Source organism: Hyla sarda, chromosome 3 (genome assembly GCF_029499605.1).
Source record: "Hyla sarda isolate aHylSar1 chromosome 3, aHylSar1.hap1, whole genome shotgun sequence".
NCBI lineage: Eukaryota > Metazoa > Chordata > Amphibia > Anura > Hylidae > Hyla > Hyla sarda.
This window is the reverse complement of record NC_079191.1, coordinates 391950722-391968979: the sequence shown is the minus strand read 5'-3', so window position 1 is coordinate 391968979 and position 18258 is coordinate 391950722. Positions and strand designations below refer to the sequence as shown.

The 18258-nt window shown below is 39.9% G+C and overlaps 1 protein-coding gene across 8 annotated transcripts in view; it reads left to right on the top strand.

Moving 5' to 3' along the window:
- The window catches only part of EHBP1 (EH domain binding protein 1), a 430856-nt gene that overhangs the window by 398100 nt on the left and 14498 nt on the right, over window positions 1–18258 (top strand). For all 8 annotated transcript variants that reach the window (XM_056568010.1, XM_056568005.1, XM_056568009.1 and 5 more), the window contains 2 exons: window positions 2667–2766; window positions 4700–4773. In XM_056568010.1, the coding sequence (XP_056423985.1) occupies window positions 2667–2766; window positions 4700–4773 (174 nt within the window). The remainder of the gene's footprint in view (window positions 1–2666; window positions 2767–4699; window positions 4774–18258) is intronic.

Below are 18258 nucleotides of genomic sequence, written 5' to 3'. Positions count from 1 at the left end.
TTTATCTATATTAGTTATCTACTTATTTTTCTTTAATCCTCACTTTTTCCTATTTTTGGATGACATTTTGGTGGCTTCAGAACCAATTACCAGCTTTCCATAGAGTTCTGGACTCAACATACAATGGTTTCAACATACAATGGTCGTCCTGGGACCAATTAATATTGTAAATTGAGGGACCACTGTACTTGTGTTCTGCCTGGATCCACATTGGCACTCTACCACTGAGCTCCTAGCCTTTACATTAAATTTTTCATATTGTGACAGATTTATCATTGTTAATTATTTTATAAATAAATGAAATATTATTATTAGTTATAGATTCTATCTGTAGTGAATGCCGGCAGAATAGGCCGGCGCAAGTACTTCTCAGAAATGCTGTGTGTCCTTAGATGGCAATGCATTTTCAAACATTTTCAGCTGAAAGGTTTGGTCCAGATTTTCTGCTGCATAAATTCCGTAGTGTGAATAGTGCAGCAGAATCCCATTAATAGCTATAGGAGGATGCTGCACCATATTTTCCGCAGTGGAAAATACGTAGTGTGGATGACAAGAGAGGGAGAGAGGGTCCTGCCCAAGAGGGCTTTAAAATCATATTCTTCTTTCTATCATCCTTTCTTTCCTCCCTTCTTCTTTCCCCTTCAAGTTTCTTCTTTATATTTAGTTTTTTTTTTGTGGTGTGCAAGGAGAATGTTATTACAATCTTAATTAATGTTTCTCCTTGAAATTCTCAATGTGACTTCTAAAGACCATTTCTGCTATACGAGACTTGCCCTACAGCTCACTGGTCTATGCTTATATTTGTATTGTTGCTATGTTTTTGAAACTTTAAAGAAAATCTGACAGCTTTTTCACCCGCACTAAACACAATATAGTGGGTTATAGTAAGATTATAGAAGGGTAACTTATGTTTTTAGGTTAGGTATGTCCTAATTTCTGGAATGAAATATTGAGAAGGCAGGGGAGCTGGGAGAGCCGGCTCCCTGCCTCCATTGCTTGCTGGTCTGGAATGGCAATGCAGTTGTAATAGGCAGAACTTAGGACATACCTAATCTGAAAAATATAAGTTACCCTTCTTTTTACAGCTATTCACCCCAACTATAACGCAGTATATTGGGTTTAGAGCAGGCAAAATAGCTGTCAGCTTCTCTTTAATAAAACCTTATTAAACCATGAAGCATCTTTTCTTAGAACTCTTAGTTGTGTCAATGGGTGAAGATTTCTCAAAACCTGTGTAGAGGCCATTTTCAAAATGAAAGAAGCGGTCTGATTGGTTGCTGTGGGCATCTGGTCAGCTTTTCCTCTGCACATGTTTTGATGAATCCCCCCCAATCTTCTGTTTTTCCCCTCCTTGAATGTTATGAATAAATTGACAACTAGATGTTACTAGTTGGGGGGTGTGTACCAGCACACTATGACATTACCCAATCGGTGCAGCCCATCAAAGAGTCTATGGGGAACGGCACAATGATGACATAACCCAATCAGTGCAGGCCATCAATGGTCTATGGGGCACACCCTGATATTCACGTGGAACGGCACAATGCCTAGTTATGAGAGAAGGTGTTTCGCAATTGTTATTTCTTGGGAAATACAAGTAGTTAATGAAACAAAAGTGCCGGCTGGTCGTCTATAAGCTTAAGCAAAAAAGTTGTATTTCAGGTCCTCAGTCTTAGAAAATCCCTTTTTTTTTTTTTTTTTTGTGACATTAAGTGAGTTGCTAATAAATATATGAGAAGTTTTTAGTTTGTGTTGAAAATCTTTAAGAATGGAACCACAAAATCTGTTAACTTTTCCCATCATGTAATGATTGAGCTATAGTTACATAAAATTACAAAAAATTTTTTTTTAAAAACACCTTTTAGGTTTATGTCTTAAATTTTTCTTTGTTTCGTAGCTAACACTTTTTCTCTGTAGTGTGAGTTTAGTATTAAAATACCGTACATATGCAAATAGTCATTCATAGTAGTCATTTGCAATAGGTTGATACATCGGTGTTCCTTGAATCAACGTGCCTCCAGCTGTTGCAAAACTACAACACCCAGCATGCTCGGACAGCCGAAGGCTGTCCGGGCATGCTGGGAGTTGTAGTTTTGCAACAGCTAGATTCAGACTGGTTGGGGAACGCTGATGAATTAACCTATTATAACTGACTACTATGAATATGTATGTTTAAAAAAAGACTGCATGTCCGGTCTTTTTTCTCTGCTCAACTCCCCTAGAATACTGGACACCTGATGTACCCCATTCAAGTCAATAGGATCCATTGAGACCTGGCGGTGTCAGTTATACTCTGACCCATTTATGGGTGTCAAAAAATAACACCCTGAATGGATCAAAGCACTACGGCCAAAAATGGTCCTGTATGTGTCAATGTATGTGTATTTTCCATACAAGTCCATGCATTGTGATCTATGGATATGGCGGATAGAACGTCTTCAGTTTTATACACTGTACTGGCTCATTGTATGGATGTGTAAGTAAGGGTGATACTCAAGATAATGCTGTTGCTGTATGTGACAATAATGTTTTACTGGATTAAAAGATAAAGTGTCAAGAATGTTAAGTGTGTATTTATGAGTCTTTTACGGTGTGTGTTTCATCTCTGTTTTTACTAATAAAGTGTGTTAAGCTTATTTTATAATTTTTTTCCTTTTTTAATACAGGAATGTATACAGAGGAAGAGGAGACGTTGATGCAGGAATGGTTCATGCTTGTGAACAAGAAAAACGCCCTGATCAGGCGAATGAACCAGCTCTCACTCCTGTAAGTACACGGGGCGCCTCGCTTACACTTACCATAGTGCATGTTATGATTTATGCAAAAAGTCATTTCTATGAAGTCTGCTCTGACTTTTGTCTCAATGCGAGTCTTTCTGCCCTCTGGTGATATTGGCGCCAGATAAGTATTGTTTGCTTCCCTCCGATCCTGATGTCTTTACACTTTGACTGACGCATGTAAACATAAGTGGGTTAACGCTTCTCGGGCTGCGCCCATCTCTTTTGCCCCGTGACTCAGGAAAATTAAAACGAGCTCTTCCATTTCCATTGTTACCCCTTATTTCCTGTTCTGTTCGGCTCTCAGAAAAAGGATTATCATCAGCTAATAATATCCAACCGCTGGTGACAAGGATCTTAGTAACTCGCTCGCTAGTTATGTTATGACATGCTTAGGATCTGTTGTGGTGTTGACCCTGGAAGGGAGGATTAACAGCGAAAGAAAACAAAATGTATTAGAATACCCGAAGGAGAAAACAATTATAGGAGGAATAGAATTGCCTGTGCCTTAAAATATTTGCATTTTAATTTTTAATAATTACCAGCATGGGGGACCAAGTACTTTCTTATATGCGAGTCCCATAGTGGCTTTAAAGGTTGCCCTTGACTGCAGCTAATGAAAATGATCAGTATATATGTTTATGTGAGTTTTTTTCCAGTTGTATCAATATGTCTTTCTCACCCATATATGGCCAACTGGGAACAGTTCTTGGGTCGTCCTATTCCTGTCTCGCTTTGGCACATAATTTGGTTACAAGCTGCTAAATTATCTTCTTGTGCCGCATAAAAGAAGAATCAATACAAGGTACTCTTCCACTGGTACCACACACCCAAGGCTTTAGATCGCATCTTCTCCCAGATGCCCTCTACCTGCTCCCAGATGCCCTCTACCCTGTTCACAGGGTGTCGGCACCCATACGCATATCTTCTGGGAATGTAGTGCTCTAACCCTGTATTGGAATAGAGTCCGAATCCTGGTTGAATCTATCCTGGGGTTGTGTTTCCTCTGGATACCGTGACTTGCCTTTTAAAGGTGCCCCCTAAATCACTCAACAATACAGTGGTCCCTCAACATAAGATGGTAATTCGTTCCAAACGAGCCATCGTTTGTCGAATCCATCGTATGTTGAGGGATTTGTGCAATGTTAAGTATAGGAAGCTGTACTCACCTGTCCCCTCCTCTCCCGATGGTGGCCCCGGGCCTCTGCTGGGCTCTCCTGGTCTACTCCGGTTCTCCGCTGTCTTCACCGGTCCTCCGCTGTCTTCCGCAAGGCCTTACTGGGCCTGCATAGCGACGTCATTACGCCGCTGCATACGCCATTCCTATTGGATGACGGGACAGCGTGTGCAACAGCGTAGTGACGTCACCGGAGAGGGCCGAGAAGACACCGGAGGACCAGCGCTGGACCCGGAGGGCACCACGGAGCATCGTGGAGGGGTAAGTAATACTCACCGCACCACATGGGGAACATTAAGCTGCTATCCGGCAGCAGCTTAAGCATTTTGCGCTGCCGGATAGCACTTAATGCAATGGCCCCGACATAAAAAAGCATCGTATGTCGATGCTGAGAGGCAATCGTATGTTGATTTGATCATATGTCGGGGCCATCGTAGGTCGGGGGGTCACTGTATATCTTTCTAATATTTGGAAAGCTTTATACCAAATGATCTTTTCTTATGGCTGGTTGCGTAGACTCGGTGAGTAAACTTGGTAAAGTTGTTTCCGCTGCAGTCGGTCACCGCTGTTTCTCTTTGTCGGTGTATCATTTGTGCGAAGTAGCTTATTGCGGTAGAGAAAAGTCATTTATGAGTCCCCTAAATCAATGTACGCTAAAGGTCCCTTTAAGTGTTTAATGATTTAGTAATTAACATATTGATGAGCAGAGTTTTTTTCTTCTTCTACTCTCTCAACTTGCCTATAGGGAAAAAGAACATGACCTCGAGAGACGGTTTGAGCTACTAAACCGAGAGTTACGAGCAATGCTTGCTATAGAAGGTAAGACGGAAACGGGGTGACGACCTAAAAAGTCTAACTGTAAAGCAAAAAAAAAAGTAAATAAATAAAAATGTTGTAGTGATTAAACTAATCTATCGAAGCAGCGATGTTTCAGGATAAAAACCTTATGTAAGTATTTGGCTTCAATGATACAAATACCATGATACGACTTATAATCATTAGACTAATAGTAATTATCGGCGGAGGATTTGGTGTTTCTGATAAAATTACATGTAATAATCTGGCAGATTATTTTTGGATAGAAAGGAACTAGTGACGAGTTTCTATTCACATCTGCTAAAGTTAAAGCGGAGCGCTGCCATATGGTAATATTATATTACCGAGCCCCCAAATACCATCTTAAAGCTGAGTGACGTGAGCTGCTCTGTATTGACCTCGCCGACTGTCACTGGGTAATTTCTTTTTTCACCTGATAAGCTTCCTGATCCATATTCAATCAATTGTAATTAGTTTGGGAGACTTTCATGGCTGCTGAAAGGAGTATATGGAATAAATGGCACAGAGGTATCTGAGAAATAGCGATCTAGAGAAGCTGACAGCTCAGGGTCTTCATATTTAGCATCTCGAACTGGATCGTATCTCCAATTTCAACTGGGCATGCTAGGAGTTGAAACACTGACTATACACAAGACAGAGGACAAAAAAATTGATTGACCATTGGAACCCCCACCAATTATGAAACTATAGGTGAAATTTCCCCCTGAATGAACACTTGTGTTTTTTTTTTTCTTTTGTTTTGTTTTTTAAGGGGGCTTCCAAGCATGGCCAAGCCCTGAGCTCAGCAATGCCCGGAATCCCCATGAAAAATTTATAGAGCACTGGTTGCGCACACACACACACAGTGAACATCATTCATTCTGGGGACAATGTAAGCGCAAGCAGACAATTCTTGTGGCGCATTACCGCCCTGAGAACAAAAGGTTTTGTGTATGACTTCCAACACTCTGCCGATAGATGATGCTTGGGTAGAGAAGGGTTGGGTCATGTTTAATTCCAACTACCCGATCCTTCTATTTCCCAGCAACATCTGTTGGCAGAATATTGGAAAGCCGTCCTACACAAAATTGTCAGGTTTGGCCATCACATGTCTTACATGTCATGTGTTAGGCCGACTTAATAGGGTGGTTGTTGACATGGGGATTTTGACACTTTTTTGAATAGCCATCACTTCTAATCCTGAGAATGAGCTAAATAATAAAAAACTAAAATTGCTCATATGTCAGGCCCTTTTGGCTTAGAAGAAAACGCCAGTACTATATACAGCACATGGTAGTTTTTGGTGCTGTTGGGGGTTTGTTACAGACTTTGCATTGAGGCACAGGAGCTCAGGTTACACCTCTGTACTGTACATTGGTTTCTAACATTGAAGGAAAAAAAATAGAATACTAAAAACCTGCGAAAATCTTGACAAAAGATGGGAACCTTATTGATCAGTTGACTGTCCAAAAACTACAAAGCCCCTCCAGCCTGTGTCTCCATCAGCTCCACAGCTGTTACATTAGATCGGGTATCACACTGCTCACCCTTGGGCCTTTTTCCCACCTCACCACCTCTCAATATAGACAGATAGATTCTGGATTAAACTAGTGATCATGACCGGTCACCATCATACACCGAAAACATCTGTTTTGCTGACTAGGTCTGCATAGTGGTTATCAGCATGGCACGGCTCGACAGATGTGATCTCTTATTGTAACTCCATAATGTGATGGTTCCTTGAGTTCTGTATATATAATGCACATGCATGTTAAAAACTACAGTGCACTATAGTAATGCAACACAGACTAGTGCATGAAAATGAATTGTATACAGAATAATGAAGCACAGGGACTTAATTTCTTGGCAAACAGAAGGGACAAAAAATCCCTTGTAGTCCTCATTAAACATTTCTTGCATGTCCAGTGTTTGGCTTTGTAGCTTTTTCATTACATCTTGTCAATTTCACACTGCATCAAAATGAAAAGTTCTGCTAATTTCTGCAAGTCCGCATCCTAAAAAGTGATTTTTTTAGAATGAACAACAGATCAATGTTCTCGCTGCGACCCCCAGGACCTTCCTCAAAGCCTTGTCTATTGTCACAACCAATAAATGACTTTCTTTGTCAAGGCAACAGTGGACATCGCTCTTCGTCTTTTGCACTTTTGGAAATCACATTGACATATTACAATTAGGCACTTTTTGTTCTAGCTAGATGGGTCAGTGACCACCTCAATTGCTCTTGGTAGCCAAGCATGGAAGTGTCAGGTTAAAAGTTTATTTATATATATATATAATATATATATATATATATATATATATATATATATATATAATTCTAAATTTAATAATATGTTTTTTTTATTTTAAGCAGAAATTTTGTAGAATAAAATTTAAGGCCAGGTTCATAGTTTTAACTGATCCAAACAACTCATGGTAAATTAATTATTATGATATTAAAAAAAATAATGAAATACTGTTACAAATATGTACCATATTTTTTATTATACTTTTAGACCTTTCTATAAAAAATTTAAAAAATAAACATATCCATTTATTTTCGAGAAGCATTATTTTCTTAACAGAACTATAGGAAAGAATGTAGAGATGAGCGAACTTACAATGATTCGATTCATCATGAACTTCTCAGCTCGGCAGTTGCTGACTTTATCCTGCATAAATGAGTTCAGCTTTCAGGTGCTCCGGTGGCTGGAGACTCTCTTAGGACTGTATCCACCTTTTCCAGCCACCGGAGCACCTGAAAGCTGAACTCATTTATGCAGGAAAAGTCAGCAACCGCCGAGCCACGATGTTCATAACGAATCGAATTACTGTAAGTTCGCTCATCTCTAAAAGAATGTACAATAACTTAAAGCACCGATTTCATCATATTAAAGGGGTATGCCCGGAAATGTGAGGGCAGATGCCAAGAATATGTTACTTTATGATTGCTGTGTCCCCTGTAATTCTAAGAGTAAGGCGGCTTCACTGCTTATTTAGCGAGGTGGGGTGAAACTTTGTTGAGAAAGAACGGTACAAAGGATACAGTGCTGTGGCCCCTGTATTCTCAGAAAGAGTGGAGTCCCAAGGGTCAGAGTGTATCCTAGTAGTATGCCTTCAGTTAGCATAACCAAGATAGGCAAAACACTCCTTGAAGCCTACCTCTAATTGTAGTTTTGGCGGCAGGATAATTGCTTAAATTTCGCCGCTTCTGATCACTTGCTCTGAGACTATAGCGATTGATTAATTTGCCATCAGTCCCATTCAAGTCTGTGGGACTTCTATCAGATCTGTCTCCAGATTGCCATAGTCTCAGAGCAAGTCACGAGAACCGAGGCAGCCACAAAATTTTAGCTCATCAAATAAATATGAGCAAAAATGTGGGACTTTTGTATGCATGTTTTCTAGCGTTCAACCCTTAAAGGGGTACTCTGCTGCCCCAGCGTTTGCAATGTTTAGTTCCGAACGCTGGGTGCAGGCGGCAGTGGGTCGCGACCTCACTACCATGCCCCTCATGGCATCACCCCACGCCCCCTCAATGCAAGTCTATGGGAGGGGGTGTGACATGACGCCACGAGGGGCATGGCCGTGATGTCACAACTCCCGCCGCCCACACCCAGCGTTCTAAACGAACACCGGGTTCTGCACAGGGATCGCGGGGGTCCCAGCTGCGGGATCCCCATGATCAGACATCTAATCCCCTCTTCTTTGGATAGGGAATAGGATGTCTAGGGCAGAGTACCCCTTTAATAAATTCCCCCTCTATCCATTATGTCCATCCTAACATAATAAGGATAATGGTCTAGTTGTTTATTTGTGGTTATGAGACATAATTCAACAGTTCCTCCTGATACTCTAGTTTCCCAACATTCCTACATACTGAAAGTTTATTTGGCTTTTAATAAAATTGCTCAGAGACTGATTTGAATGGTGACAATCTTTGAACAGTGCAGATATATGTTGCCGCTATAGTGGGTGGGGGGGGCGTTCGACATCTTGGAGAAAAACAATGAAAATCTCAAGGACGTGTAAATAGTCGGGACCCCGTACAGGAGATCGCAGGGGTCCCAGCTGTTGGACCCCCCATGATCAGACACTTATCCCCTGTCCTCCCCTTGGTTTAAGTGTCTAAAAGTTCAGTTTCCTGGACTACCCCTTTAATCAGTATACAATGAGCTCCTAAGCTCCCCCTTATGGTAAAAGCATGCAGTCAGGATTTTGTTACTTATGTCTGTTCTATAAAAAATCAATTATTCCCGAATTTTAAACCTATTTATAAACATGATTGAAGGGTGGACGTTCATATTTTCCAGGAGCAGTAACCGTTGTGACATTGTACAGCAGCCTTCAGCAGTGAAGGTGGCTTATAGTGGACAATGATTGTAAATCCTTTTGGTACAGCAAGTTCCTCGGCAGCTTAATTCTTTCTCCCCCGTTGGAGAAAATATGGCTTTGCAGCATAGCATTAAATTGTCTGACTGTCTGGGACCTGCCTACAGCGGTGACATCCCATAATGAGAGCAGCCGTGTCCTGCATCCTATGGCTATATCATTCTCCAGTAAGTTCATTACATCCTTCTCCGCGGTTGGGCCTTGACACGGTGCTCTTCTTGTTCGATAAATATATCTCCAACACTTTGTTCATTGTGATGCACTCTTGGCATAGGTTTTGAAGTGAGGAGTTTTTTTTTTTCTTTTGCATAGGTTGAATTTTTTTTTTCTTCAGTTTTGGCTTATATGATAAGCTTTTTTATTTTTAAAATCAATATGTAATCCCGTGGAGGAGCTTATCCCCTAAAACCCCATTTGTAAATCTATTTTAGCTTTGTTACACAGCACAGCCTCAGTATTCCGGGGATTGATTAGGTTCACCAGCAGAATCGCCTGCTCTGATGATGATGCAAAACTCTTTCAGGATTGCTAGTTGACTGGAACTGAAGATAAGACTTGACTGCAATCCCCTGATGTGCACTTTACAAAACTAGTGTTAATTTTCATCAAACTGCGGGACTGATTTGTATTGGCCGCGCTAAAGATTCAGAACAAGAAACGCCAGATAATATCTCACAAAAACTGTAATATCTTAACTAATTTTAATGCTGAATTTCTATTGCGGTTACATTGTTATGCGCATTATTATATACAGGCAAGAGCACAAAAGTGAGTTTATGCTTATATTTTACATTATAACCTTAAAGAGCATTTCCCCTGAAGAAACAAAAATCATTAATAAATAAAGTTATTCAGATGTTTTCTTTTCATAAAAAAATTAATAAATGTTCAGCCATGTTTTAGAAATGAATAAACTGTTGCGTACCTGCAAAATGGCATTGCGCACAGTTTTTTTTATTTTGTGCATTGATTTAATAATTTTACGCTATTTTCATGTGGTTTGAATTTATCACAAGCTCCAAAAATGTAGTGCACAAATGTACTCCAGTGACCAAAAATTTGAGTTTTTCACCTTTTTTTTGCACTATCCAGTGGCTTCCTTTCATTGGCGCAAATTTATGAAGTGACAGGCGCAACGTAATCAATTTTGCGCAACAGCTGGTAAAACCACACCATTTCAAAAAAAAAAAAAAAGATACATTTCCACCAATGTGCCACAGTAGTGTACATAGAGGAGCTCCCAAAATGCCCTGTGACCATTTAATAAATTTGGCACACGTACGCATGTGCGCCAAATTTATTACGATTTCCCTTCAATATTTCTACAAAACTATTCTACCAACTATGTAAGTTACTTTCAAAAATATTTGAACGGTTATTTTGTTTGTTTGTTTATCTACCATAAAGGGGTTATCCAGAAAAAAAACTTTTTTTTTTTACATATCGACTGGCTCCAGAAAGTTAAACAGATTTGTAAATTACTTCTATTAAAAAATCTTAATCCTTTCAGTACTTATGAGCTTCTGAAGTTGAGTTGTTCTTTTCTGTCTAAGTGCTCTCTGATGACACGTGTCTCGGGAAACGCCCAGTTTAGAAGCTAATCCCCATAGCAAACCTCTTCTACTCTGTGCAGTTCCTGAGACAAGCAGAGATGTCAGCAGAGAGCACTGTTGCCAGACAGAAAACAACAACTCAACTTCAGCAGCTGAAATTATCGAAAGGATTAAGATTTTTTAATAGAAGTAATTTACAAATCTGTTTAACTTTCTGGCACCAGTTGATATATATATAAAAAAAAAGTTACCCCTTTAACTGTGGATAAATGTTTAGCCTTGTATTGTTTTTTGTTTTGTTTTTTATTTGTTTTATTGAAAAGAGAAAAAAAAACATCGGCAGTACGGCTTTTGCATACATAACAGACATATGTACAAAACATGTCGTCAATAAAAGGAAGAGGACATGGATCAACAGTGTAGGACGTATATCTGTCCGGTATATTTATACAACAGAGTAAGCGCATACTCGCCTTGAGCCTTGTATTGTTAGTATGAGATTGAATGTCTCCCCATGGAGATCAGATGACGTTGTACCGTAGCAGTTTGTTTGCACATTTTTTTATTTCTAAAAAATTTTTACAAATAATAAAAAAAAAAAAAGAACCCAAACAAATACCGTGAGATAAACAAATCAACACCTATGAAGATGGCGGAATTGGGCGGGTTGAGTTGGTTGGTCGTGGAAGAATGGGCAAAATAACAAACAAAAAATTCAGTAAATTTTGCCAGTGAGTAGAGGAAATGTTGTTTAATGCTTTCACAGTCAATAATTTCTTATGTATTTCTCTATAGACTGGCCTAAATGGTCGATACGGACAATCTGATAGTTGATGGACGGATCCAGTAGATCAGTGGTCCAAAACTATAGACCTCCGAGTGTTGCAAAACTACAACTTCCATCATGCCCGGACAGCCGTTGGCTGTCCGGGCATGCTGGGAGTTGTAGTTTTGATCTGTAGGTGTAACCTATGATCTGTAGGTGTAACTTGTAGCTTCTGGGCCCCAGTGCAAAGTCTGCAACAGCACCGCTATTTGCCATTTATAATACTGGTCTCTTATGGGACATATGTGCCCAGTTGTGACTGCTACCTCTGCACCCCCCTGGTATGGACTCTATGGGCTCTTTGTATTTTACTTTTTGCTATTAAACCATTGTATAAATGATCTATACCTAAAAGTATCACCGGTTAAAATATTTTCATTTATCGTGTTCTCCGAGCACCACAGTATTGTTCAGATCCCAAGCGCGTCTTTTCGTCAGATATCTGGACCCTTCTACTTATTGAAAAAGGCAATTTGACCATTAATAATAAGCCTGTAGAGCATTGCACCCAGGCAGTAAACAAGGGGTTGCTTAAAGGGCCGATATGGCTACTATTATCTGAGGTTATTCCTAACAACTGGCCGCAGGCTTGTTTTACAGAAGACGTCACCGATCTCTATTGCCGTCTCCTTTTTGTCAGATTTTTGTTATTACCAGTATTATTATTGTTATTATTATTATTACGGCATCCTCTCTAAATACATTAGTAAACTGCTAAATACTTTTGTATGAATTGTGAGATCAGAACTCTGAGGGTATCATCTGAAGAATCCCAAGGTTCTTTTAAATCAATCATTCTCTGCCCGTGCTCCCTCGGCATGACTTGCCGTCAAGCATATTATTTGGGTCAGATAAAATCACACATTTCTCCGAGTTACCGCTGTCTAAAAGCTGAATGTTAAAATGCTGTACGGGAGAAATGGCACTGGAAATCGGAGTATTCGAAAGGAGAGATTAGACATCAGCAATGTATTTTGTATTTTTATAACATATTATAACAAGGAAGATATTGAGATGTGGATCTGGTATCCCAAAGAGTCCCAAGGCTTGATATTCATTATAGCGTGGCCTATAAGTCATGGCACCGAGCGGACTTTTACATGACACCATGCAAACAGTTCACTTATTCTCATACACGTGAATTAATAAAGATACACACTGTCACACTCCAGTACAGTTCTGTTACGTTTGTAGACACAACGTCACGACTACAAGAAGGCTTTTATACATATTTGAGGGAATAAACTAAAGGAAATACAAAATGACAATATTTATAACACACATACGGTATCACCACGCATGCATTATTTCTGTAGACTATGATAATGTTTAAGAGTATTTACTTATAACATGATAAAACTGCCAATAAAATGAAGTTAGACGTCAATGAGGGCACTTCTCCGGAACGTATTATTAAACCTAGGTTTATTCCATATTACACATTGTGCCCCTACTGGGCTCTTTCTCATGTGATCCATTTACCTGATGAAGAGCCCAGTACAAGCTGGAAATACGTTGTACTATATTGAATAAATGTGTGTTTTATAGGGGTACTTTTTCTTTTTTAATCAACTGGTGCCAGAAAGTTAAACAGATTTGTAAATGACTTCTATTAAAAAATCTTAATCCTTCCAGTACTTATAAGCTGCTGAATACTACAGAAGAAATGGTTTTCTTTTTGGAACACAGAGCTCTCTGCTGACATCATGACCACAGTGCCCTCTGCTGACATCTCTGTCCATTTTTAGAACTGTCCAGAGTAGGAGAAAATCCCCATAGAAAACATATGCTGCTCTGGACAGTTCCTAAAATGGACAGAGATGTCAGCAGAGAGCACTGTGATCATGATGTCAGCAGAGAGCTCTGTGTTCCAAAAAGAAAGGAATTTCCTCTGTAGTATTCAGCAGCTAATAAGTACTGGAAGAATTAAGATTTTTTTTATAGAAGTAATTTACAAATCTGTTTTACTTTCTGGCACCAGTTGATTAAAAAAAAAAAAATAAATACCCCTTTAAACGGTGGCCACTCAAGTGACGGGAGGTCAGTGAAGTCAGTGCAGTACAACGGATGAACGGCCTGGGACCCGCGGATGCTTTGTGGCCTGTCTTTCTGCCTCATTGGTCCTAAGCTGAGGACCCACCTCTACGATGTTTATATACCCTAGTAGTCCAAATCCTACATGGACAACAACATGCCTGATAGTTAACAATGGAATGGAAAACAGTGTACGCCATATTTTTTTTAATGGATACAAACGGACATGAACTGATCCATTCATTTCTTTTTTTTTTTTTGTCTGATGCCGGAATGGATCAGACAAACAGAATGCAGGCTAAAAAAGACAAACACAGGTGTGAACACAGCTTAAAGGGGTATTCCAGGCCAAAACTTTTTTTTATATATCAACTGGCTGCGGAAAGTTAAACAGATTTATAAATGACTTCTATTAAAAAATCGTAATCCTTCCAATAGTTATTAGCTTCTGAAGTTGAGTTGTTGTTTTCTGTCTAACTGCTTTCTGATGACTCACGTTTTTTATATATCAACTGGCTCCGGAAAGTTACCGTAAACAGATTTGTAAATTACTTCTATTAAAAAATCTTAATCCTTCCAATAGTTATTAGCTTCTGAAGTTTTCTGTCTAACTGCTCAATGATGATGTCTTGTCCCGGGAGCTGTGCATAATGGGAGAATATCCCCATAGGGACTGCACAGCTCCCGGGACAAGACATCATCATTGAGCAGTTAGACAGAAAACTTCAGAAGCTAATAACTATTGGAAGGATTAAGATTTTTTAATAGAAGTAATTTACAAATCTGTTTACGGTAACTTTCCGGAGCCAGTTGATATATAAAAAAAGTTTTTGCCTGGAATACCCCTTTAAGGTATAGCTGATGGGGAATAACCCTTCACACAGCAGAATATCCGCCCTGGGTTAAGACCGCCAGAAATGCCCTGCCTCCATAGACGGCAATGCTTTTCCAAGAGTATTCCACTGAAACAATGAACATTTTTATTCTTTCCGCGCAGTCCAGAATTGGAATTTCAGTCCGGAAATCTCCCGTGTGCACAGTGCAGTGGAATCGCATTGAAAACATTGTGTAGAATTTACAAGCTGAATTTTTTAGGTGGATATCGCTAGGAAATTCCGTTGTGTGAATTAGCCCTTATAGTCATTGGAGCACCAACAAGCCACACTGTTGTAGCAAAGGTGTATTTTCTGTTTCTGTTTTCTATTATTTTCCTGTTATATTAGTCTGAATTTCCTTGTGCAGCCATTTAGAATTTTCCTAATTTCTTTGGCTTTGGCCAGGGTAGTTTTGTTGTTGTTGTTGTTTTAAAGGATCAGGCTAAGACAATACTCTGAATATTTGTCTCAGGTGAAAGAAAGTCTAGCTATGACTCAAGACGTGACACAGCGCTTCTTAATGTGATGCTGTACGCTGAAATGAAATACAGTAGTCCCTCAAGTTACAATATTAATTGGTTCCAGGACGACCATTGTATGTTGAAACCATTGTATGTTGAGACGAGAACTCTATGGAAATCTGGTAATTGGTTCTAAAGGCACCAAAATGTCATCCAAAAATAGGAAAAATCAGGACTAAAGAAAAATAAGTAGATAACTAATATAGATAAAGCAAATCCTTACATATAAAAGTAAGAAAGAGCTGCTGGTGCTGTAATCACTGTCTATGTCAGTGTTTCTCAACTAGGGTGCCTCCAGCTGTTGCAAAACTACAACTCCCAGCATGCCCGGACAGCCTTCGGCTGTCCGGGCATGCTGGGAGTTGTAGTTTTGCAACAGCTGGAGGCACCCTAGTTGGGAAACACTGGTCTATGTAGAGGACAGGAGCTTCTTCAGGTTCCTGTACAGTACACACAATGTCCTAAAAAAGTTACATGGAGTCGCCCTCACCTAGTGTCCAAAGGAGCAGCAAACCCTGGCACAGGTAAAGTGTACAGAACATGTAATACCCCCCTGTACTGTAGGGGGCGCTACCAGACACCAGTCAGTGCATACGCTTCAGTAATACAGGAGTTTTACCACTGAATGCCCCATTCTGATTGGTCAGATCTTCCAGCCATTGACAGGTTATGCAGATCTAAACTGTCCGTAGCATTGTATGTTGAGTCTGGTTTCAACTTAGAATGGTCCAGAAAAGATCATTGTATGTTGAAACTATTGTATGTTGAGGCCATTGTAAGTTGAGGGATCTCTGTATTTAATCACTCAGAAAAACTTTTTAGCAGACTTTTCTTCAGTCGTCGTACTGTAATTTATTTATTTTTTTTATCCGACATGATGCTGCATCTAATTTAAAAAGTGTAGATACAAGGTGGAATTCCCACTAGCTGCACTCGCTCTCGGAGAGCCGCAGATCAGTGTGCTGTCTTGAATAAATTTGCCTTTGGAGGAGGGTCATGGGGATTTGAACCAGCACATTCTTGTGTGGTTTGTGAAGATTCACATGGTAACCGCTGGTGTGCATTGTTAGGTTTATCTGAATAAGCACCAGCCATGTGAGTTTTAACATGATTGCCCAGGGCAATGGAGAGAGAAGAGACTAATCCTAAAGGTTTGCACACACTCTTTACTCTGCTTTTTTGGAAGGTGCATGGGGGGAAAAGACACTGCTGGACTCAGTGACTATGGATTTTTTTAAGCTGGTGTCCTGTTTCTCCTCATGGTCCTTATTTGTTCTGCTATCTCCCTCATCACCTAATTCTACTTCTTGCCATTATTTACCTTCCTAATGAGAGGGGCGGAGTAGCCCGGTGGATGATGGACACTTACAAGCTCCTGCAGACTAGCTGTGCAAAAGGGCATTTGACTGGGGAAGCACTAGGCTATTTAACCCTACCCCTGCCCAAGGGAGTCTTTAATTTCTTTGCTGCACGGGGCTTTGGTTTAGAAAAGGGTTAAAACAAATAGTTGACAATTTCCTGCTTTTGCTGTCATGAACGATAGATAATGCTAAAAGGCTGTCAAGAAAATAGGGACGGCAGCCAAAATTGTACAAAGTGTTTCACATTCAAGGTGATATCTAATTCTCTAGTGCCCTAATTCTACGGTTATGTTAATCTGAATTTACTTGTGCAGCCATTTTGAATTTTAGAGAATGTTATCGTTTCCATACACATACTTTCATCCAAAAAGTGAACATATAAAAACTTCCATCACTAAATGAAGTGGATCTTTGGAAATATTCATAGGAGGCTCCACCGGGTCCAATACTTGTACAGTGATCCCTCCACTTACAATGGCCTCAACATACAATAGTTTCAACATACAATGGTCTTTTCTGGACCATTGTAACTTAAAACCAGACTCAACATACAATGTACAGACAGTCCAGATCTGTGAAACGTGTCACAACTGGAAGATCTGACCAATCAGAATGGGCATTTTACTGGTAAATCACCTGTATTACTGAAGTGCATGCACTGACTGGCTGTCTGGTAGCGCCCCCTACAGTACAGGGAGGAACTACAAGTTCTGTACTACTTCTTACCTGTGCCAGGGTTAGCTGCTCAATTTGACACCAAGTAAGGGCGGCTCCATTTGGGACACTGTGTGTACTGTATAGGACCCTGAAGAAGCTCCTGTCCTCTACATAAACCATTGTTTCCCAACCAGGGTGCCTCCAGCTGTTGCAAAACTAGTTGGCTGTCCGGGCATGCTGGGAGTTGTAGTTTTGCAACAGTTGGAGGCATCCTGGTTGGGAAACACTGACATAGACAGTGATTACAGCTCCCAGCAGATCTTTATTACTTTTATATGGAAGGATTTGCTTTATCTATATTAGTTATCTACTTATTTTTCTTTAATCCTCACAGTTTCCTATTTTTGGATGACATTTTGGTGGCTTCAGAACCAATTACCAGGTTTCCATAGAGTTATGGTCTCAACATACAATGGTTTCAACATACAATGGTCGTCCTGGAACCAATTAATATTGTAAGTTGAGGGACCACTGTACTATACAAAATTTAGTACCTCCCGCGGCAGATGAGATTGGTGATAGCCTTGCATGAAGTTCCAGCAAGTAATTTCATTAAAACCTCATAAAACGCCATCCCTTTATCCAGACTAGATGTCCTCTGACTGTATTCAGGATCCAAACCATAGTTGTAGCACTTGAAGTTGGTTTACGGTAGGGAAATAGGGGAAAATGTATCATTTGTTTTACCCTGTGTTTGCTGTGTTGATTTTTCGCACAAAATCGGTGGCTTTTTTTGATATTTTTTTTTTTTTTTTTTTGCTTTTAGATGCTTTTTTCAAAAATTAGGTAGCTCTGCCATAGTCCGGTTAACTTTTTGCAGTGGTCACGAATATATCATAAGCATCGTGTCAAACAATTTGTCACAGGGCCCTCAATTTGTCCCAAATCTACACCTGGCTTACTAAACTTGCTGTGGAGTATGACCCAGATTTATCAAACTGTGTGAGAGAAAAAGTGGAGAGATTTTCCCACAGTAACCAATCACAGCTCAGCTTTCACTTTACCTCAGATCGTTAGCTGAGCTGTGATTGGTTGCTGAGGGAAAATCACTCCACTTTTTCTCTCACATAGTTTGATAAATCTGGGCCTATAGTTGTAGAAAGTCAGAGAGGAAGAACCATACAAAGTGACGCACTGAAGTATAAAGAAAACAAAATGTGTCCTAGCTCCATATTTATCACAGGCCATGTGACCATTTAAAAAATGTGG